General features: G+C 50.7%; 2 protein-coding genes across 3 annotated transcripts; one reads left to right on the forward strand and one right to left on the reverse strand.

Moving 5' to 3' along the window:
* Positions 1-7,337: 7,337 nt before the first annotated feature.
* Positions 7,338-10,985, forward strand: Trappc5 (trafficking protein particle complex 5). Of its 2 annotated transcripts, none has more exons than XM_032886875.1 (2): positions 7,338-7,468; positions 9,849-10,985. In XM_032886875.1, exon 2 carries the CDS (start codon positions 9,858-9,860, stop codon positions 10,422-10,424), a length of 567 nt encoding a protein of 188 aa, XP_032742766.1. In that variant the 5' UTR covers positions 7,338-7,468; positions 9,849-9,857; the 3' UTR covers positions 10,425-10,985. The 2 variants fall into 2 exon arrangements, with proteins under 2 accessions (XP_032742766.1, XP_032742767.1); XM_032886876.1 differs by lacking the exon at positions 7,338-7,468 and adding an exon at positions 8,788-8,868 and having other exon boundaries at positions 9,849-10,458.
* Positions 10,986-12,716: 1,731 nt separating this feature from the next.
* On the reverse strand, positions 12,717-19,713 carry Fcer2 (Fc fragment of IgE receptor II). Its single transcript, XM_032886709.1, has 10 exons — positions 19,599-19,713; positions 19,355-19,408; positions 18,358-18,420; positions 18,095-18,157; positions 17,836-17,898; positions 17,667-17,729; positions 17,470-17,559; positions 14,334-14,485; positions 14,107-14,213; positions 12,717-13,786 (listed from the first exon to the last, which is right to left on the reverse strand). Exons 1-10 carry the CDS (start codon positions 19,633-19,635, stop codon positions 13,588-13,590), a joined length of 891 nt encoding a protein of 296 aa, XP_032742600.1. The 5' UTR covers positions 19,636-19,713; the 3' UTR covers positions 12,717-13,587.
* Between the last annotated feature and the right edge of the window lie 3,858 nt (positions 19,714-23,571).

Consider the following 23,571-nt stretch of genomic DNA (forward strand, 5'->3'; position numbering starts at 1 on the left):
CCTTTCCTGGAACCTTCTGCTACCCAATCCCCGCTTCTTGGTTCGCTGTGGCTTCCGATAGTCTCCGATGGGTGGAGTTGGCCCTTGCCTCCTTCCTAAAGGGTTAATGAATGGCGGCAGGTCAGGGCCCTGTCAAGGGACTACCTGAAAAGGCAGGTTCACCTTCCGGTGATGTACTTTTCCCTTCCTAATTCCTCTTCCTTTCCCTGGTACAGGTTGGGCTAATAAGGTGTAGGCTGCTCTATCCACTCCCCTCACCTTTTCCTTTTCCCTTTGGATGCTGGCCAGTTTGAGTATGCTTTTAAACTCTTAACAGTCTGGCTTGGCTCTTCCTGAGTTCTTTTTCTGAAGCTCCAGTCCCATCGCGTGTAGCTGACCTCCGTGACAGCGGATCTTCTTCATTCTCCTTTGGGCAACTTGTCTGCCCTGAGACTACAGGTTGCCTGCCTTGGGCTTTTCATTTGAAACTCTAATAAATCGCCCCGGGGATTCCATTTAGTTACTTCTGACCTTCTCAGTGTCTAGATTTCGGACTTTTTCTGCAGCCTAAGCTGACCTTAAACCATACCCATTGTTACAGATGGCATGGCTGTTGGCCAGGCCGGGGGTTCACAGCTCACAAGTTTGTTTTCACCTCTGAGTGCAGCTATATACACCTAGTTACAAAGTTACAATCAGAGACACCCAGGGCACTTCCAGTCCGGTGAACACTAGACTATGAAAGCCCCAGGCACGGCTTGGAGGTGCTTAGGAAAAGTCTATTGAATGGGGGCCAGCGAGATGACTCAGAGAGTGTCTGCTTCCAAGGTTGCGACCCGGTGAAAGAGAAAGCTCACTCCAAGCTGTCCTCTGACTTCCTCAGGGCAGCTTCAGGCACTATACACCCACGCGTGCCTGTGCACACACACAGGCACACGCCGAGAGAATAAACGAGCACATGTACTAAGAGCATTTAAAGGTCTGTTCAATGGCCGTGATGCTGTGATGGTGACTGATGCTTGTTACCTCGACGGGACAAGGCTGCCTAGAATACACACATCTGCGGGTGCCTCTGGGGTGCTGTCTAGAGGTTGCTTTGCTCAGCAGCAAACACCTCGACTCACAGAGCCCTGTCGCCGCCCCTTCCTTGACTGCGTTTTTGAGACAGGGTTACTGACTTGTCTGGAACGTGCTGATTAGGCTGGGCTGACAGGAGGCCCAGGCCAGCCCCCGACCCAGTTCTAAACCCACAATAGAAACAGGCAGCCCTGCAGTCCGTTCCTGGCTCTGCTCAGCAGAGCAGAGTCGCTTGTGGTCCATTTATATTCTTGGGCTGTGAGGTCAATTGTAACTCAGTGGCTGAGTTTGAATCTCATTATATTGATCTTTTCTGGAGATACAGAATGTAGTCCCAGAATAGACTTACAAGTCCATGAGGACTACTCCAGAGAGAACTCAATTTAATCAGACAGCACTCACTCCTGCACACTATTATGAAGTCAATCCTTCTCTCCTCCCCCTCTCTTCCCTCTCTCCCACCCTTCTCTGTCTCTTTTCCCTCTCTTCCTCTCTCTGCCCTTCAGGCAAGGTCTCCGGTATCCCAGGCTGGCCTTGAACCCACCATGTAGTTGAGGACAACGTCAGTTTTCTGATTCTCTTGCCTCTGTCTCCAAGGTGCTAGCATGGCAGAGGTCCCGCACAACACCTGTTTACGTTGTGTTAAGGATCAAACACAGGGCTTTGTGCATGAATCTAATCCATGGAATTCCAGTGTCCTCCTTTCTCTCTCGTCCCCCTTTCTTTAATTGGTTCTTTCGAGACACTGTCTCTATAACCTTGGCTGGCTTTGAACTCAAAAGCCATTGGGCTTTAGCCTTCTAAGTGCTGCGACTACAGGCAGGAGTAACAGGTCTCTCTCTCTCTCTCTCTCTCTCTCTCTCTCTCTCTCTCTCTCTCTCTCTCTGTCCCTTCCCTCCCCCTCTGTGTGTGTGTTGTTTTGTTTATGACAGGGTCTCGCTATAGAGCTTGCTAACTAGACTAGGCTGGTCTCTAACTCACAGAGATCCACCTGTCTCTGCCTACTTCTCGCTGAGATTAAACGTCTGCCCCACTTCACGACTCTTATTGAGAGAGAGAGGGAGGGAGAGGAGAGGGAGAGGAGAGGGAGAGGGAGAGGGAGGGAGAGGGAGAGAGAGAGAGAGAGAGAACACTCTCCACTCATGCCGATTTTGAGTCCTTCAAGTGCGGGCAGCTTGAGCTGAGCTGTATCTATTTTGAAAATACTCACTTGGTTTTTTGACACTAGGAAGAAGTGGCAACAACAAAGACAAGAGGCACAGCAAGAGGAAGAGGGGAAAGAGGGGAAGGAAAATTTAAAAAAAAAATCAGAATCCATTATTAACATTTATTTATAGGCAGAGTCTTGGTAATATTGCTAAGGCTGGCCTCCAATTTCTGAACTGAAGCAATCCTTCTGCCTCAGCCCCTTGAGTTGCGGGGATGGCAGGGGATGGCAGGGGATGGCAGGGGATGGCAGGGGATGGCAGGGGATGGCAGGGGATGGCAGGGGATGGCAGGGGATGGCAGGGGATGGCAGGGGATGGCAGGGGATGGCAGGGGATGGCAGGGGATGGCAGGGGATGGCAGGTATATACGCCTAGCTTCTTTAGAATAGCATCTCTTGGGGTCTGGAGAGATGGCTCAGAGGTTAAGAGCACTGACTGCTCTTCCTAGAGGTCCTGAGTTCAAATCCCAGCAACCACATGGTGGCTCACAACCATCTGTGATGGGATCTGATGCCCTCTTCTGGTCTGAAGACAGCTACAGTGTACTTGTATACATAAAATAAATAAATCTTTTTTAAAAAAGAATTATTTCTTTATTTTATGTGTGTGCTTGTATACATAAAATAAATAAATCTTTTTTAAAAAAGAATTATTTCTTTATTTTATGTGTGTGAGTACACTGCAGCTGTCTTCAGACCGGAAGAGGGCATCAGATCCCATCACAGATGGTTGTGAGCCATTGTGTGGTTGCTGGGATTTGAACTCAGGATCTCTGGAAGAGCAGTCAGTGCTCTTAACCGCTGAGCCATCTCTCCAGCCCAGGAAATAATTCTTAAAAAAAAAAAAAAATTAGCATCTCTGACCGAGCCAGCTCAGTCAGTCAACAGGAGTGAGGATTTAAAAAGACAGACAAGATTGAAACAGGACTACAGCCCGTACTGAGACTGAAGTGGCTTTATTTCTCTCCAGCTGCTTTTATATCGTTCTAGGTACATCCAGAACACACGGTCAGTTCTTAGATCAAAGGCAAAGTAGTAAAGCGGAGTAGTAAACAAGGAGACCACACAAGAAAGTAAGTAAGTGAAGTAGTGAGCAGAGACATCACATAAGGCAGTAATTCAGTGAAGTAGTAAAAAAGTCCCATGGCCACTGTTTCTAATACTCTTATCTGAGGCCACTTCCTTGTCCCAGCCCAGTGACAAATGCTAAATTCCTGGATGTGGCCCCAAAAGCTCTCAACACACCCGTATGATGAAATGATAATAGTCTGTGTCTTCATTAGGTGATAAAACACCTCAGCCAAAGGCAACTTGGGGAGGAAAGGGTTTATTTGGCTTACGTGTTCACATCTCGCTTCTCATCTAAGGAAGTCAGGGCACGAACTTGAGCAGGAAGTGAAGCAGACGGCGTGGGGCATCACTACTCACTGGCTTGCTCCTCTTGGCTTCCTTATCTCATTTTCTTATGGACCCCAGACCACCTGCTAGTGAGCTGGGTCCTCCTGCCCGCCCAGTCTGATGGACGTGATTTCTCTGTCAAGCTCCTACTTTCCAAGTATGTCTCAGTTTGTGTCAAGTTGATAAATCCCAGGACAAAGTGGGAGGTATCATATCAATTAAAAAATAGTATTTTGGATCTGGTAAGATGGTTCTGTGGATAAAGGTGCTCGCTCCCAAGGCTGGCAACCCGAGTTCTACCCCCAGGACTCAAATAGTGGGAGAACCGATGGCCAAAGGCTGCCCTCTGCCCTCTACTCACCATGGCACGTGCACACACATGCGTGCGCGCGCACACACACACATACAGGCATAGACACAGACACACAGAATTACACACACATACACACAGAGCACAGATAGACAGACTGATACATATACACACACATACGCACACAAACATACATGCACACAAGCATACATGCACACACATGCATAAACACAAGCATACATGCACACACACTCAATCACACATACACTCACATACACATTCATACATATACACACACAACCATACATGCACACACACAAACATACAAGTATACACACACTCATAGACGTGCATACACACAAACATACATGCACACACACAGACTCACACACAACCATACATGCACACACACACATACACACACACACACATACACACACACACAAACATGCATGTGCACAAAATAAATAAAATGTAATAAACTTATCAACAATTTAAAAATAGATGTATTCATTTTGTTCTCTGGGTGTTTTGTCTGCATGTATGCCTGCATGTGTGCCTTCATGTGTGCGTTTGTACCACATGTTTGCCTCATGCTGGTGGAGGTCAGAAAAGAACATTGGATCCTTGGAGCAGTTGCGAACAACCATGTGGGTGCTGAGAATTGAACCTTGGTCCTTTCCAAGAGCAACAAGAGGTCTTAACCACTGAGCCATCTCTCCAGCACCGAAATGTACTAAAGCATTGAAATAATAGTATTTTGGGCCAGGGGATAACCTACTCTGTAAAATGCTTGCTGCACAAGGTAAAGGGCCTTACTTCAATTCCCAAAACCCATGTGTAAGGTCAGACATATTGGTGCACAACCCCAATCCCAGAGCTGAGGAGACAAAGGTAGGGGGATCTCTGAGGCTCATGGTCTGCCATCATGGCTTAATTAGGGAGCCCTAAGTCCCAGAAAGAGACCAAATGGAAAATGAAGCCAACGCCAGTTGAGTGGTGGTGCATGCCTTTAATCCCAGCGCTCGGGAGGCAGAGCAAGGCAGGGTCTGGGTTTGACATTTGGTCTAAACACTCAAGGTTGTCTTCCGGCCTCCACAGACACACGGCCTCCTCCTCTTTCTCCTCTTTTGAGACAGGACCTCCTTATGTGGTCATGGCTGGTGTGTAACTCCCTGTGGAGACCAGGCTGTCCTCAAACTCACAGAGAGCCACCTGCCTCTGGGATTTACTCCTTTATTTTTAAAATTTTGTGTTCTTTTGCTAGGGAACCCCAGTTGTTTGCATTTCTTCTTATAGTTCTTTTAATTCTTCTCTCAGATATCACACCCCGACAGCCGTTTCACCTCCCTCCTCTACCCTCTCATCCCAGGCCCTCCCTCCCACCGTCCCTCTCCCCCAGATCCATTCCTTCAGAAAAGGGCAGGCCTCCCAGGGATATCAACCAAGGAAGCTTCGATAAGACTAGGTACATACTGAGGCTGGACAAGGCAGCTCAATAGGAGGGAAAGAATCTTAAAAGCACGTAATAGAGTCAGAGATAGCCCCTCTGTTAGGAATCCCACACAAACACCAAGCTGCAAGACCTAACATAGTCAGAGGACCCATGTCTGACCCACACAGGCTCCCTGACTGTCAGTTCAGTCTCTGTGAGCCCCTATGATCTCTGGTTAGTTGATTCTGTGGGCTGTTCCCTTGCATTGTCCCTGACCCTTCTGGCTTCCTCCCCCTCTTTCACAGAGTTCCTGGAGCTCAGCTCCATGTTCGACTGTGGGCTCTGCATCTGCTCCCAGGAGTATAAAATAGTGGTATTTATTTAAGGTATGTGTCCCTGTGTCTGTCTACACGCACACTTCTGCATGCATCTGTTGTGATATCCAAGGATATGTTTGATGAGCCAGGGATCACTGTACCAGGTGGGAGGGGCAGGCCCATGCTGAGGCATCCTTTTCCCCCTGAGGTAGTACAGACTAGAGTTTATTTAGGGCATGGGAAGGGGAGTTGGGAAGTAAGGAGAGAGAGGGGGAAGGAGGGAGGGAGGGAGGGAGGGAGGGAGGGAGAGAGAGAGAGGGGGGGCGGAGAGGGAGAAGCTGGAAGCTGGGAGGAGAGGCTAGCCAGGAACATGTGGAGAGGGGAGAAAGGGAAAAGGGGTCAGGGAGAGAAGAGAGTCAGAACGGCTTCCCATGGGGTATACCCTCCCCTTCAGCTTCTTCAATCCTTCCCTAATTCAAACATAGGGGTCCCTGACTTTAGTCCAGTGGTTGGGTGTAAGTATCTGCGTCTGTCTCAGTCAGTCCTAGGAATTTTTAAATTAAACACGTGGGGCTGGGTTCATCTGTAACCCATCACTTGCCTCCTCAGTGCGAGGCCCTGTGTTTCCTCCCCAGCGCTGTAATACAAAGAATTAAGCCTGCAGCTGACCCATGCAGGTTGGAGATAGGAATAGACTCCAGGAGAAAACGACCTGCATTCCTTCCTCCTCTTGTATCTCCTCTCCTCAAGATCAGCTATCCACACATCCCCTTACTTTGGTTGTCATCTTGGCTACACAGCAAGACTGCTTCAAACAACCACCAACCCAACCGATACACGGCACAAAAAAAATTAAGGGGTTGGGAGGTGTCTTAATAGATAAGGTAGAGTTGTGAAGACCTGAGTTTGATCCTGAGTATCTACATTAAAAAAAAACAAAAAAAACAAAACAAAACAAAAAAAGCTGTGTGTGTTGGTACACTCCTGTAACCCCAGAGCTCCCCAGTGACGTGTTTATGGGGCAGACAGAAGGATTCTCTGAGATGCTTGCCAGCTAGCAGAAATGGTAACCCCAGGTTCAGTAGTTACGCCCTGTCTTAAAATACCACACCCCCCACCCCCCCAGAGCAGTAGAGATAGTCACTTAGCGTCAACCTCTGCACACAGGAGTGTTGGGCATATGGGACACACACTGACACACAAAGGAAATATAAGGGTGGTCAGATGCCTCCGCAGGTAAAACTACTACTATTAAAGCATTGTAGCTACACCTTCTGTGAAAGTTGGAAAGATGCCCTCAAAGTGTGCTCCTTTGCCCACAGGTAAAAATCACGCGTCAGAGTAAATTGCGTGTAAATACATCACATCCACGGCTCACGTACATACATAAGAAAATGTGTGCCCGAGAGCATGCACGTGCTCCTGGGACAGAATACTTTGCATACTACCCTCCTGCGCAAAGGCCAGCTCTTAAAGCACGACCTCACGACCCAGTGCAGACCAGGGTTCTGGGCCGCTGGGCTGGGACACGGGCGCCCCCTTGCGGCCGCTCTCTGCCACCGCCCCGCCCCGCCCTCCGTGTACTCACCGGCGAGCTCACATACGCCTGCGCACTCACAGGCCTTTTACGACGCCACCAAGAAGTTCCGCTGAACCCACCGCGGCACAGTTCCGGTTGAGACCTTTCCGGGCCGGCGCGCACGGCCCTCGTCTTTTTTTCTGTGCGTCCCGAGCAGCGTTCCCGGGTCAGTCTGCTTTGGGTTTTCCAGGGGGTGATGTGGGTTCCGCGGTCCCAGCCGAGCGTCCTAGAGCAGCCGAGTGGAGCGTTGTGCATGGTTCCCTTCCCTAGCTGGGGAGCCGAACGGTCTATCCTAATCCCCCAAGACCCGGCCCCTGGGACATGCTTTGTAGGGGCGTGCTGTCGGCTCCAACCCGTCCCCAAGAAGCGATGAAGGCTTCACCTGGAGACGTCAGGGCCCCCAGTCTCCGGATTCCATTTTGGTCTCCATTCACAGTTGTGGCTGGCTCCCTGCTGCCGGCATGGGAGGCCCAGAGGCTCTCAGCGCTTCCTCCTGGCTCCTCCACTAGTTTCCCCATCACCGGTGCAGTTTTCTAGAGAGTGTGGGAGCGTGAGTTCCCAACGGGATGTCTTTTAGAGTTAAGGGTCACCGTGGAAACGGCTTCCTTCGTGACAAATAGACACTTCCGCCGCTCCCCGCGCTCAGGTTGTAGACTTGGTGATTTTCTGCATCCCTTCCTGGCTTGGCCTTGACTCACCCTGTCCCTTACTGTCACATACCTTTCAGGCTTTCCTGGAGGGATTGGGCAGGAGCACATGCCAACTAGGGAAAACATCATTGTGTCCTCTGACCCCTCTCCATTCTTCAACTTCCCCCCGCCCCCCTTTTTAAAGACAGTGTGTTAGTGCTTTTCTCTTTGTTGCTGCGGTCATATATACCTGAAAGAAGCAACCGGAAGAGGGAAAAGTCTGTTAATTTGACCATTGACAGATGACGGCAGGGGCGTGAGGCAGCTAGCATTGCATCCACAGTCGAATGCTGGCGCTCAGATAGCTTCATTCTTTTTATTCAGCCTCAGGGTGGTGATGCCCATATTCAGAACGGGCCGTCCGCCTCTGGAACTCTAGGGGCTGTGTTTTCATGGTATTTCTATATCTAAGTAGTGAAGACGAACAAGGTCTCACTGTGGTTTAGGCAGTGCTGCAACTCACCCAGGCTGGGCACTTTCTGCCATCTTCCTGCCTCAGCCTCTGGAGTGCTGGGGCTCAGGCATGCACCTCCACAGTTTCCTGGCCTCTCTGTATGCACTCCATCTTCCTTTTTTTGGGGGGTGGGGTGGGGAGAGACAGCTTTTCTGTGTAACAACCCTGGCTATCCTCTAAGTCATGGAGAAGCTTCTGCTTCCTGAGTGCTGGGATTAAAGGTGTGCACCATGCCTGGTGCCTTAAGTTTTAACCATTCCCCTGCCAGGTGCCAACCTCTTAAAAATTACATTTTTTAAATTTATCCATTGCATGTTTGTGTGTATGTGCATTTGTGAGTGTGCATGGAGGTAAGAGGACAACTTTGGAGAGCGAGTTCTCTCTTTCCAGTCTGTGGGTCCTAGGATCAAACTGGGTTATCAGGTAAGCGTCCTTATCTTCTGAGCCATCTTGCCAGGGATAGTTCTTTAGGAAGACTTCTTGCTTTACTTAATGTGTATAGGTGTTCTGCCTGCATATGTGTGTGTTTCCCATGTGTGTCCCTGGTGTCCTCCATGGTCAGAGGATCTCCTAGATCTAGTTACAGAATCACCATGTGATGTAGGTGCTGGAATTCAAATTCATTCTCTCTGTAAGAGCAAGAAATGATCTTAACTGCTTAACCCTCTCTCCAGCTTATTTTTTTATTTTATTTTATTTTTTTTTAATTAAAGAGACAAGGTCTCATGTAGCCTAGGTTGGTCCCAAATTCCATATGTAGCAGAGAGCGGCCTCAGACTCCTGATCCTCCTGCCTCTGCCTCTACCTCTTGAGTTCAGTCAGGGATTATGGAATTGTACCACCATACCTGGCTTTATGCAGTTCAGGGAATCAAACACGGGATTTCATGTACTGATGGAGCCATATCCCCAAGTGCTTTTCATGACTAAGAAGTCTCTTGGGTCTCCAACTTTGGGGTAGTTTCTATTGTTCCCTGTTATTTCCCTTTAAAGAGTTCTTTTTAATTATATGCGTGTGTGTCTGAGTATGGGTTTGTGCGCGTGAGTGCAGTCAGAGGCCAGAGGTATTGATTCTTCCTGGAGCTGGACTTACAGGTGGTTGTGAGCCATGTGGAGTGGGAGTTGGGAACTGATTCAAGTGCTTTGCAAGAACAGTACATGTTTTGAAGTCCACATCTCTCTTTTTCCCCCATTGGCAGGCAAGGTTGTAAGGCGCTCACTCTGGTATTTGCGCTTTACTTGCTAAATTATGGGGTGTGTTTTACCAGCAGTTTAATGTCTGCTCTCTTTCTCATCTGTTTGACACTATAATGCTTAGCGCGGGTACAGATGGGTTATATGGGTATCCTGGTTCTCCTCCTGGGCCTCATCCACCCATCGCCCTGACTTTTGGTCTCCCTACAGGACTGCATCATGGAGGCGCGTTTCACGCGCGGGAAGTCGGCGCTCCTAGAGCGCGCACTGGTGCGGCCCCGCACTGAGGTGAGCCTGAGCGCCTTCGCCCTTCTCTTCTCCGAGCTGGTGCAGCACTGTCAGAGCCGCGTTTTCTCTGTGGCAGAGCTCCAGGCACGCTTGGCTGCCCTGGGCCGCCAGGTGGGCGCCCGAGTCCTAGATGCCCTGGTGGCCCGTGAGAAGGGTGCTCGGCGTGAGACCAAGGTGCTGGGTGCGCTGCTGTTCGTCAAGGGTGCGGTGTGGAAGGCACTGTTCGGCAAGGAGGCGGACAAGCTGGAGCAGGCCAACGACGACGCCCGCACTTTCTACATCATTGAGAGGGAGCCTCTCATTAACACCTACATCTCCGTGCCCAAGGAGAACAGCACGCTGAACTGTGCCAGCTTCACAGCGGGCATCGTGGAGGCTGTGCTCACGCACAGCGGCTTCCCCGCCAAAGTTACAGCGCACTGGCACAAGGGGACCACACTCATGATCAAGTTTGAAGAGGCTGTTATTGCCCGAGATCGGGCCCTGGAGGGACGCTGACCCCACGGGACATAAAGGTTGAGCAGATCCCGTTTCCAAGTTTGTGTTGTGTCTTGTGTAGGGGCGTCAGATCTGCCGATATCCTGATCCTGGTCCCCGGTCCCAGACTGAGGGAGTCGGAAGGCAAAGTTGTCAGGCATAGGCGGAGAGTAAGGAACCGGACATTGGGCTCACTTGGCCTGTGCTTTCAGATAAGGTTGGAGGCTTGGATGTACTGGGGAGATCGGACACCTATGGAATTGTCGATGGAGCCTGCAGTCTGGAGGGGCAGGGATATGAGGCTAAGAGGAACCAGGGCCTGGCAAAATGCCAGCGCCATAGCCTAGTTTGTAGGGTGCCCTGGGTTTGATTCCTTACACCACATAAAATGGGCATAGTGGTGCAGATTGTCTCATCCCAGCACTAGGAAGGTAGAGGGAGAAAGATCGTAAGTTCAAGGCCATCCTCTGCTAAGCAAGTTTGAGATCAGCGGTGGGAGCAGAGGATTCTTTCTTAAACAAGTGGGAGGCAGGGGTACTCTTCCCTCGAAACTCAGTTTTCCTCAAATCTCTTTTTTTTTTTTGAGCTGGGGACCGAACCCAGGGCCTTGCGCTTGCTAGGCAAGCGCTCTACCACTGCGCTAAATCCCCAACCCCCATTTGTTCTTTAAAAAAAAAAAAAACCTCCAAAAGTCAGATAGTAAAGGAGGGCGTGGCTGTGCCTAAAACCATCTGTGTGGTTACTCTCCCCTTAGACGTTTGTACTCAGAGTGGCTTGTGCACCGTCAGCATCAGCACCAGCACCGACATCAGGGTCAGCATGGTTGTCCCGCGTGCAGAATCACTGGTCCACCCCTAGGCTCCCTGGACCAGAGGTTTGCCTTCCAGCCCCATTCTCAGAGGTCTCCCCAGGGCCCTTATTTTGAGAAACGGTACTCCAGGGCGTCAGCGTCACCCCAAGGACTTAGAAACTCAGGTGGTTTCAGAACAAAACAGAAGTGCAGGTCTCACCCCTACAGTCAGATTCCGCAGGTTTGGGTGTGCTTAAGAATTTGTTTCTGGTACATTCTAGAGAGCTGCTGGGTGCCTCAGGGATCACAGCGAGAGAACAGTGGTGCACCAGCCTCTCATCTGGAAACCTCAGAGGGTTTTAAGGTTAATATTTAAACAGTTTATTCCGAGACAGGTTTCTGCTGGCACAGGCTGGCTTCAGCCTTGCTTGTAAACATAATGGTGGGATGACTATGAAGTCCCACCCCTCTGACTCTGCCTGAGATGGAGTGCGTAACCCAGTGGGGCTCATCACATTTCCTCTTTTAAGCAGAGTCTGAATCGTGTTTTCCTGGCTGTCCTGGACTCGCTGTGTAGACCAGGCTGGCCTCACACTCAGGTCTACCTCCCTAGTGCTGAGATTAAAGTTGAGCACCACCACTCTTGACTTCTTATTTTAAGACTTTATGTGTGTGTCTGTGTGTGCGTTTGTGAACTTAAACGCAGGTCACTGGAGGCCAGAGCGGGGATCGGATTTAGAGCTGTTGCAGGTAGCCATCTGATAGGAGCGTCACCATCCGAAGCACCCCTACCCCACCCCACCCCACCCCACCCCCGTCCTACGGTAGAGCAGTGTGTTATTAACTGCTGGGCCATGTCTCTAGCCCTCCGCCTAATTTCTAAGAACGTTTATTTCGTGTGTGCATGTAGAGCCCGAGATTGGTGTGCGATGTCTTTCTCAGTTGCAACCTTCCTTAAGCATCTTTTTTTTTTGGTTCTTTTTTTTTCGGAGCTGGGGACCGAACCCATGGCCTTGCGCTTCCTAGGCAAGCGCTCTACCACTGAGCTAAATCCCCAACCCCCTTCCTTAAGCATCTTAAAAACGTGTTTACGTATATACGTGTCGGGGCTGCAGACGCCTAAAGAAGACCGCTTTCCTCCCACTGTATAGACTCAGGAGACTCCGTGATCAACTCAGGCCGGCTCTCTTATCTACTTGGGTCTCACTGAATTGTCCAGGCAGGCGGAAGCCACAGCATTGGCGTGCTCGGATTATAGCGGCGCCAGCATACCTACTTGGGTCACGTGCTTCTGAGCCTCATTCTCAGCCCTACCTAGCATGTCATTCTAAGGATATAGGAAAAGAGATAACCAAGATATAGTTAAGTGTGAATTCCGTGCCAGTTGTGCATCATTCTTAAAGAGAGCTTTGGGCACCAAGTCTCTGAAACTGTGCTGATACCTGAAGGAGCACCCTTCCCCCCACCCCTGCACAACTGGAGGCCCCCGCCCCAATTAGGCACAAACCACACCCAAACACCTGTTTTCTCAGAGAGACCCTTTATTAAGCAGGGAAGAAAAGTTAAGTGGCTGCTTTCTGACTCAGGCAGAAAAACAGCATCCGATGACCTTGCAGGTGTAATTTTTATGAAGAGAAAAAGAGGTAGCCTGGGTGTAGAACATGTTGATTAGGTGAAACTGAAGGGGGCTTTTGATTGCTGGACTTTAATACTTGGATAGCTGGGCCTTTGTAGGCGGCCTCAGGAGGAGGAAGTGGCCAAATAAGGGGATAGACCTTGGGGTCTAGCCTCAGGAATGTGATCTAACACTTTTAGCAAGGCGGAGGGAATGGGAGAGAAGGGCAAGGCCTCCCAGAGCCAAGCTCACCGCGCTGGAGCTGGCCACAGTCCCTTCAATACGTCCCACACCAGGAGTACACCTAGTGCAGCTCCAAAGAGGGTAGGAATGCTGGGGACCAGCCATGACTGGATTTCACTGGTGCACACTTGATGGGAGGACTCACTTCCGGATCCTGGGGAGAGGGAACCTCTGTTCTCCGATGCAGCGTAGAAGAAAATGGAAGACTTGATAGGTGGTGGGGACTGCAGAAGAAGCCTTCCTCAGAATCTTTGTTCTCAGTAGCTCCTGGGTTGGCTTAACTGCCCACAGATGCCAGTATGGCTGGGGCTCAGGTTTGAAGAGGGCAGACGGAATGGGATGGTCAGCTTAGCGGGAGAGGCTTTCTGGATAGCTGGCAGGAGCTGGCCTCCACCAGCCACTTCAGTTTGGGAGGGGACATAATCCTAGCCTCAGTCACAGAGAGCAATCGGGCCTTGACAGGGGCATCCTCAAGGCCTGGTTGTTTCCATGACAAAGGTAGAGGAGAAATCCAGGAGAGGAAGCACAGAACTTAGTCAGGGTTCATTCTTGGGGGTGGGTCCTGTTGGCGTCACAGAGGCTAAGGGGGCGGATAGGTCACAGGTTGCCAGCTGCTCACACACCCAGGCATCCAGGTAGCTGCGGCAGAAGGCGTCATTCCACTGGCCAGATCCCCGCATCATGACGCAGTCCTCACCCTGGCCCCCATTGTTGGGCTCCCCTGGACTCCAGTTGCTGGAACAAGAGATACCCCTAGGGATGTGGTCAGGGAGGTTTCCCTTCTTTGCAGACCCTCTCCCCATTAGCCTCCTTTCACAGCCCCGGTTTCCCCTTTGGGGATCTGGACCTGGGCCTCCCCCATTACTCCCGTACTCCCTCCACCCATGCAGCCAAGAAGCACCTTTCCAATCTGTGCTTGCTGCTTGAAGGTCCTTCCTCCTTTCCCCATAGCTAAGGCGCTCCCGGACTTTCCTTCACCTGTAGCCCGCAGGACCCTTTCCCTGAGCCCTGGATTTTGTTTCTCCTCCTTTGCTTGTTCCCAGAGTTCCCCTTACCTATAACCCACAGGGCTCCCATCCGGCCATATGAACTCTCCCTCCATATTGAGATCCTGGAGACCAATCCAGGACTCCTTCTTGTTGATATGTTGCATCAGGAAGTCCTAGGCGGAGGTGGACATTACCGTTGCCCTCCATTCCAGAAGGCCAGGGTGGGATCCTACGCCCCACTCCCCCCACCTACTGCCACCCTGCTGCCCACTGTCTCTTTAGAGTCGTGGTACCTGCTCCTTCTGGCTGTGAATGCTGACTAGCCGTCCTTCCAGGTCACTGCAGGTGAACTTGGCCTGGATCCACTGCTTGGAGCCCTCACCAAAATAGTAGCACTTCTGTTGGAAATGGAGCCAGTCCTTGGGACACACGTTGCATGCCGTTCCTGGGGTCACACATTGAAGAGAAGCTCAGGAAATACTGTGGTGGGTAATGTCTCTCCTGCAGTCACCCAGGGATCTGGGCTGGAGAACTGTCCTGTCCTGCCAAGCTTAAAATCTAACCATTGCCAGTCTGCAGATGGCTTTGTGCATGGAGCCGCCAAAACTAGCCGGTTCTCTGGTGAGACCTTGTCAGCCACTAACACTCTCACCACAGACACCTCAGTGGTTAGAAGAATGGCAGTTGTCACTAACCGCATCATTAATACCTCAACTACTGGGGCCAGCCACTAGCAGCCAAGGCCAATCACAACTCAGCCACCGGCATTGTGAAACACTTCCAGTTCCAAGGTTACTAGCATCTAACAAGCACTTCCATGGTCAGCGATACCTTAACTACCAGAACCATCACTACAGACACGTCAGACACATTTCATCTCCACCCCACAGATGCCTCAGATACACCCACACCCCCATAGGTACCTCAGCTACCCCTCACCCTATAGATACCTCAGGTACCCCCACCTCCACAGATACCCCTACTCCCACACCCAGTTACCTCAGCTACTCCCCACCTTCACAGACACCTTAGCCATCCCATGCCCCCAGACACATCATTTGTCCTCCACCCACAAAGAGACCTCAGCTACCGTCCATCCCCACAGAGACCTCAGCTACTCCCACCCCCACAGACACTTCAGCCACAGCCCCACCCCACAGACACTTCAGCCAAAGCAGAAATTAAGAGCATGCATGGCTTACAGAGGACCCGAGTTCTGTTCCCAGCACCCACGTTAGACAGCTCACAACTGCCTGTAACTCCAGCTCTTTGCATCTGGTCTCGACTGATGTAAAACTCAAAACTCAACCGGCAGGCACAGTGCCCACACCCCTGCCTCATAATTAAAAATAAAACAGAGATTAAAAACGTTCAAAGGATATTTGAAAAAAATCAAAAGGAAAGAAAAGAGTAAGGGTTGGAGGCAGGAGGTTGAGGAACACACACACACACACACACACACACACACACACACACACACACAGAGAGAGAGAGAGAGAGAGAGAGAGAGAGAGAGAGAGGAGCCCAGATTCTCCTCAGTGGGTAGAGCACATTTGGATCTTGTGGCTGCATTCATCAGTAATTCTAGTTTTCCTCTGGTGAGGTGGGAAGCAGAGAGTGTGTGTGTCTGTGATATGTGTGCACTGTGCGTGTGGTCTGTGTATGTGTATGTTGTGTGTGTTTATGTGCTGTGTATTTGTGGTGTGTATGTATGTGATGTGTGTTTGTGGTCTGTATATGTCATGCATGTGTAAGGTATATGTTTAGTGTAATGTATGTTGTATGTGTATATATGTGACGTGTGTTCTATGTGTGTTATGTATATGTGTGGTATGCATGTTGTGCATATGTGTGTATATGTGTTGTGTGTGTATGTGTGTATGTGGTGCATATATGTGTGTAAGTGGTGAGAAATCTGTGAGCATTGTACATGACCTAGAGTCCCCTCATTCTCCACCCTAAGAAACCACAGGGGTTTTCTGCTGGGATCCCCAGAGCCACATGCCCCAGGGGATGGGGACTCCTTCTGACCAAGCAAAGTTCCTTCCCCTTCTCTTATCCCTTTGGGGCAGCTGGGGCTTCCCAGGAGCGCAAGGGAGAAAAGTCAAGGGCAATGAGGCACCAGTGCAGGGAGGGCAATGCAACCTCGCTCTATCCTGAGTTACGGGCACGGTGATGACTCTCGCTGCAAGGTCTGCTGGGGCCGACATTCCCACCATCTGTGCTGTCCCTGGCGGTGATGTCATGTCCCTTCTGGCAGTGATGTCATGTCCCTTCTGGCGGTGATGTCATGTCCCTTAGCACCGAGTGGGTCAGTCTAGGGAGGCTGCTGTAGTGAAGGTGAGGTGGCACAGCAGGAGAGGAGACATCTTGGGATGATGGAGCCTCTCAGTAGCAGGGAGGCAGACTTCCAGCACAATTAGCATTTGCTTTCAATGCCGCCTGCATGGAGGCAGTGCACGGATATCTCTGTATTCTTTCCACATACCGATATTTTATATCAAAACCACAATGCAAATGATCTCCGATTGGACTTCATTCCTCTGCCAGCTATGCCCTAGGACTACCAAACAAGACTGTTGGTTCTGTTTGCGGTAAAAATGTCCTGTCTTCTTGCACCCTTGTGGATCTTTGGCCTCAGCCATGGTCACCCTCTTGGGAACTGCCCTGGGTTCATTTAAAATTTCTGGGCTGAGCAGGTATGAGGACCTCAGCTTAGATCCCCAGATCTGGTTAAAGCTGGGCATGGAGCATGAACCATAAACCCACCACCCCCCCTTGGCAAGGCGTGAGGCAGAGGCAGAGGAACCCGTGAATACTCCTGAGCCAGCCTGGTGTATGCAGTGGATAATGATGGCTCTCACACAAGATAGAAGGCAAGGGCTGACACCTGAGGTTGTCCTCTGACTTCATACATGCACCATGCTCCATACATGTTCCATATATGTACATGTGCACATCCCTCCATCCCCCTAGCACACACACTCACACACACACACACACACACACACACACACACACAGAGTAAACAAAACATAAAAATAGTTTAAAAATTCTTGTTGAGATCCCTAGAGAGTTGAGGAAACTCCCTAGGCTGCTTCCAGGGGGCACAACATGGAGCGGCTCCTCTGTCCCTGCCACCTGTGACAGGGCTCCTGACGACCACATCTCCCTGCCTGGCTGGGCAGACAACAGGAACGGGAAGCTAGTGGTGGTTAGCTTTATCCCGGAGGGAGAAGACAGTGTGACCCCCACCCCCATCAACAGAGAGTCTTCTAAGTCCCCACAGCAACTCGGATCCACGAACGTCACACAGAACGGCCGTCACGCCATGCCACACAATTGTGTCAGCACAGTCACCTCGTACGCCACACACAGAGTGTCACTGTATTTGGTCACAGGCTGCCATCGATGGTAGACCAGGCTCACCCTTTGACATCAGTATCTCAATCCACAGTTTTGCCACCTCTTCCTGTAGCTTCTCCAGAGAATCTGAGGCCGCGCGCTTCTCATTCAAGCCTAGGGAGATGAGGGATGGGTGCAGCCTTCAGAAACCGACTGGCATCTCCAAGGACCACTCCCTTCTCGCTCAGTTTACCCCTTTCCCCTCGTCATTCAAGTCTTACCCTGGGATTTGACGTTGACTAGATCCTCTTGGAGTGTGTTCAGGTTCTGGGAGAGTTCAGAGTCTGAGAGGTGTGAAGATGGGGGCAGCCTTCAGACACTGACTGACTCTCCCAGCGCCACACCCTCCCACTCAGTTTCCCCCTTTCCCCCTGTCTTTCCGAGTCTCACTCTGGGATTTGACGTTGATCAGATCCTCTTGGAGTTCGTTCAGGTTCTGAGAGAGCTGAGAGTCTGAAAGGTGCATGTCTGGTCTCAGAGATGCTACTCCGTTGTCAGGTCACCCTGGGATGCCACCTACAGGTCCTCCTCTCCCTTTCTTCTCCTTTCTTTCGTTCCCCACCCCTGATCCCGACCCTAGCCTCCAGCCCCCTGTGTCCATGTGGTTCCTGAGATGGGGAGCTTCCTGCTTCCGCCCACCCTGGCTTACCCTGAGATTTCATTTGCTTCTGTTCAGCTTGGAGCTCTTCCAAGTTTTGTGACATCTGAAGAGCTGCCCGGAGAGCAGAACTCAGTGATGACAAGGTTTCTGGAGAGTGTCCCCCGCCCCCACCTCTTTCTCCATGGGCCTTAGGGCTGCCTCCTTGCTGTGTGGTTTGCAGCAGGGCATGGATAGCCACTGCTGGCTATCCAAGGCCACTCCAGCCTCATTCTCCTTCCCCAACCCAAACCGACAGGAGGTCACTGGCTCACCCTGGGACTTCTGGGCCAACTGATTACTCTGGTAATTTTGTAAGTCCTTGGTAACATGGGAGACTGGGACAGAGGGAGGAAGAAGAGAGTGCTTTTAAGAATCATAGAGACCCACTTTCCACCCACCCCTTCCCTCCCCCTTCTTCTCCTTTCCCCCTTTGCAGCCCCCATCACTTTTACACTTGCAGTCCTCCTGCCTCAACCTCCTGACACAACAGGCAAGCGTGTACCCCCATACCCAGTTAAGGCATTCAGTTAAGGCTGGGGGCTTCACCCCAACCCTCAGATCAGGAACCTTTTTCACATCACTACAATAATTTCAGCTTTTACACACACACACACACACACACACACACACACACACACACACACACACACACTGCATGGAGCAAGGGAGAGGTGGAACATATGAGGTACAGGGTAGAACTGAATAATCAGGTATGGCCTCCCCTTCCTTTGGGATTGACTCTGAGAACAGAAGCCGCACTTTCTGAGGACTTTCCTCCCTACCTCCCTTTCTTTCTCTTTGAGACAGGTCTCATGTAACTCAGGATGGTCTGGGACTTGAACTTACGATCCTTCTGCCTCTACCTTTCAATTTCTGGAGTCACCAGTACGCACTACAGTGCTGCCCGGTTGTGCAGCCCTGGGGATGGAACCCAGGGCGTGCGCTCTGCCGACTGAGCTACACCCTCAGCCTCAGAGGCTTTCTTTCTCTTTCTTTCTTCACTTGGTAGCCCATGGTACTGAAGGGCCAAGGGAGGCTCAAGTGGTTTCGTGGACCCTGCCATCCGAACAGATATCAGATGACAGACAACCTTGCTTCTCTAGACTTTGAAGACGTTTTCTACTGAGGTGAAAGTATTGGAGACGGCCCATCAGTTCCCTAGGGAGAGGGTGTCATTGAGGCAGTCCCCACAGGGGTCAATGACAGAAAATGGCAACGGCTGACCATCCCAACCTGCACTTCTGGTAGCCCATCTTGACCCTTTCGTACCGTTCTGGATTGCAGCGTCTCCCAGCTGTTTTAGACTCTTCTCTGTTTCCCAGTCTAGGGGGTCCGTGGGAAGAGGATCAGACAAGAAAGATAGTTATTAGTCAGCCGGGGTTAGGGTAGGACCGGGGACGCTGGGTGACAGTAGACATTAGGGTGAGACAGAAGATGGGGTGATCAGGTGGCAGGGGATGGGGGCAGAATGTCGCAATAGGTTGGGGAGCTATGGGGCTGAGGATGTCCTTACGCCATAGAAGGAGCAGGGCCAACAGGCCAGCCCACATTACTGTGCTCAGTAGCCCCACCAGCACGAGCTGAGTCCCCCGTCTTGCACAGCAGCATCGTCTCCTAGGAGGCTCCCAGTATCCTGTTAGCATGGAGAGTACTGTTGAGTACATGGGGTATGGGCTCCACCCCTAACTGTTTCCCCATCACTTAGAGTCTAAACATCCAAGGAGCGTATCTAGAGCCCTATCTGAAGCAGAGGGTCTCAGTGGACCCAGGCTCCTTCTTTCTCAATTTTCTGTCTGTGCGAACTGTCCACCACTGTGTTTACCTGTATGGCGCGTGTCCATCACTTCTCATCTCGGTCTGTTTATGTCTCGTTTGTGTATCTCTGGGTCTGTCTCTCTGGATTTCTGCCTATCCTACTAGAGTCTGCCCACACGCCAGCAAGCAGTGAGTTCAACTCCAGTCCAGGTCATTTCCAGAGAGACAGACGTACAGCCAGAAGCTGAGCCCCACCCTTCTTTCTTGCAATGATGGGTCCCCAAGCCTCAGCTCTAGGGGGAGCTCCTTTGTTGGTTCTGACTCCCAACTCCCCAGACTTATGCCTTGATCCTCAAGTCCTAGCTACTCTGCTGCCTCCAACCCTGACTGCCTTCCCTAGTTATAAGACACCACATCCCAGTTCCTGCCCCATACCAAAGTCCAATCCCCAGATACCACCCACACTCTTCAGATCTCACCCGAGCTGCCCCCCAACCCTGTCTTGATGTTTTCCCACGCAGTTTCCCAGCTCTCCCTTACCCTGATTCTGAGAATTCATTCTGAATTCCAAGTTCCCGTTCAAATTGGCTTTCAGCGCTATCTGACCCCCAGCTGCCCAGCTGGAGTGAATTTTGTTGGGAAGGTATTGAGTCACAGAAGGGAGGGGCCTTGAATTTCCCTGTTCCACCCTCCCCGTTCCACCTGGCTATGTGCCACGGGTGTCAGTCAATGCTCACCTCCTGGCAACCTCCTGGCTCTTCTTGGGAATTTACCCTCGGGTAAAGAGGGACTGGAGAACACCCCTCCCCCAACTCTCCTGGGCAAAATGCATGTCAGCACTGACGCCTGGGAATCTTACCTGAGTATTCGTTTTCTTCCATGGCAGTCTTGCTTGGATCCTTTCAGTGATGGGGCATGCACTATCTGCCAAGGTAGTTGCCACTCCACAGGTGGTCACAGCTCTGTAAGTGACCTGGTTTCAGTGGACATCAGGATAAGGTGTTGAACTCTCCTAATGGGTGTAGGACAGCATCTGGGACTTGAAGGTGCCAGGAGCCTTGGCTGATTTTGTTTAGTCAACGAGTTAAAAATAAATGTCGTGGTGATTTTGGGAGATGAATGTAATCTGGAAGCCTGAGACCACAAGTTAGTACCCAGAACATACCACCCAGGAGGCACACGGCAGTTCATGACCAATATCAGCTGCTGAGTTAAGCTAGAAATGTCTTTCTTGAGTGTAAAAAGGGGACGTTCAGCATCTGTGTGTGCATGTGTGCATTCAGGTACGTGTATGTGTGTGAGTGTGCATGCATGTGTCTGTTGTAAGCTTGTGCCCGTGTATTAGCATACATACCTGTGGGCATGTGTGCAGAGGCCAGAAGAGGAATCATGGTCTGTCTCTGCCATTTTCTACTTTATTTCCTGAGACAGGTCTCTCACTGAGCCTAGGTTAGCAGCCAGCAAGCCCAGCAATCCTGTCTCCACTCCCTGGCCCACCTCTGGGATTACAGGCTTGCTTTCGTTCTTGTATATGACCGGGTCTGGCTTTCTTTCAATCCTGGTCTCTGTCTCTGTCTCTGTCTCTGTCTCTCTCACTCATTTCATCTATCTATCTATCTATCTATCTATCTATCTATCTATCTATCTATCTATCTATCTATCTATCTATCATCTGTCTGTGTCTGTCTGTCTGTCTATCATCCATCCATCCGTGGTGGCTGCTTGCCCATTAAGAGTGCTTACCCACTGAACCTTGTCTCCAACCCCTACCCTGAAGGTTTTATTTTGTTTGTTTGTTGTTGTTTGTGGGATGATGTCACAGGTGAGGCAGGTACAAGATAGAGAGGCCTGCCATTGGATGAGAAGGAAGAATGGGCGGGAGAAAAGTTTGAAGGAAGAGGAGGAGACTGGAACGGAAATAGGGAAGAGACAAGAGGGAGAGGGAGAGAAGCTGTGGCAGGACAATATGGCAGGTGACGTTAAGATTCCACGCTGTACCTTTACAGGTTGTTACAGATGTTTTTAAGGGATGGATGGTACTGGGCTTTGCAGGTGTAGGTGGGCAATTATATCTTATCAATTGGGTCAAAGGTTACTGTGTTGCATGTTCTTCCATGTGTAGATTTAAGTGTAAGAAAGTGTGCGGCAGCTGGTCTGGGCCACCACAGAGTTGGGATGTGTGTTTCTGGCATGGAAACCTGCCTTGGGATCTAGATAGGTAGAGAGATTGCTGACGGCTCAGAGAGAGGCCTTCGGCAGTGTGATATGGGATGGAGCAAAGTGGGTGAGAGGCTTTGCTGACTGAGAATTAAGATATCCAGCAGATATCTTGGGGCACCGCGATGCTGGACCTAGTGGGGGATAAAAGACACCCATACTTTTATTTTTACAACAACGGTTGTTGTTGGTTTTTTTTTTTTTTTTTTTTAATTTTTTGAGACAGGCTTTCTCAGTGGCCTGGAGTTTGTGAACTGGGCAAGGCAGGAAGGCCAGTGAGTCTCAGGGTTCTACAGTCCCTCTTGGGTTCACTCCCTGGCACTGGGATTCCAGGCACCACTGGGCCTGGGATTTGGTAGGTGCTCGGGATCTGAACTCGGACTCTTACGCTTTCAGGGTAAGCGCTTTACCAACCGAGCCATCCTCCCAGCCTTGTCCATCACACCCAGCAGTGCTGTAGGGTTACGGCGTGCCACTGCGAATGGGTACAGCCTCTGCCACAAGCACTCGGAGCGCCACTGGGTCTGAGGATAGCCTTGGTTAAGGGCTCCACGGTGTCACAGCACTTTCTGCCCTTCTTCCTACTTCTCAGCTCTTACATTTAAAACACGGTTTTGATTCGATTCTTGTCGACAGTGTTTTGTTTCGTTTTGTTTTGAATAGCCCAGACCAATAGACTTCTGACCCTCCTACTTCTCTGGCATCTCCAGTGTGTACCATGTCCAGCTTCTGTAGTGCTAGAGAAGGAATCCAGGGCTTCGTGTGTGCATGGGCGTAAGCACACAGCCAGCCAACTGAGCTTCAAGTCCAGATCTTTAAAGCAGCGCATACCACGAGCAAGCCTGGCAGTCAACTGTACTGTCTTTGCTGTGTGACTTTGGACAGGTTGCTTGCCCTCTCTGAACCTTAGGAAAATAACGGTCTGGGGCAGCTATTCTCTGCCTAACAGCATCATAAACTGATTCTGCCATTAGAGGAAGAGGCCAAAGGCGTCACACCCTGGGCAGCTAGATGAGCTGAGGCCTTAGAAGGAGCAATTTGACTACTCTTTTGTATGCAGAGCACACTAGGTGCGCCGTCTGCCGGACTGATATTGGGGGAGTTTAGCCTTGCTCATGCAGGTGAAGTGCCAGAGTGTGAACCATTTGTCTAACTACACACATGGTGACACTAGAACACTGAGTCTTGTGTCGCAGTTGCTCCACTGTCTGGTGACTTGGACTTAGGAAGGAGTCGGCTTCTAACAGTCAGAGTGTCTGACCTGAGGAGGTCTTGCCCCATGGGCACAACTTGCTGTGGCATCCCATAGCTTTCCCTGGTCATCTTCTAGCTTAACCACAGATCTCAGGTCTCTCTGCTCAGCCACATCAGATTGCAGCATCTCATTAAACGAGCATTGATCTCTACTATCAATCAGTGGCTGCACCGTGTTTTCCACACAGATTGAGTCAAATTGCTGATCACCCCATTTGTAAATAAATAAACCAAGTCATTCCCCCGGGGGAGAAGCCTGG

Source organism: Rattus rattus, chromosome 16 (assembly GCF_011064425.1).
Source record: "Rattus rattus isolate New Zealand chromosome 16, Rrattus_CSIRO_v1, whole genome shotgun sequence".
Lineage (NCBI taxonomy): Eukaryota > Metazoa > Chordata > Mammalia > Rodentia > Muridae > Rattus > Rattus rattus.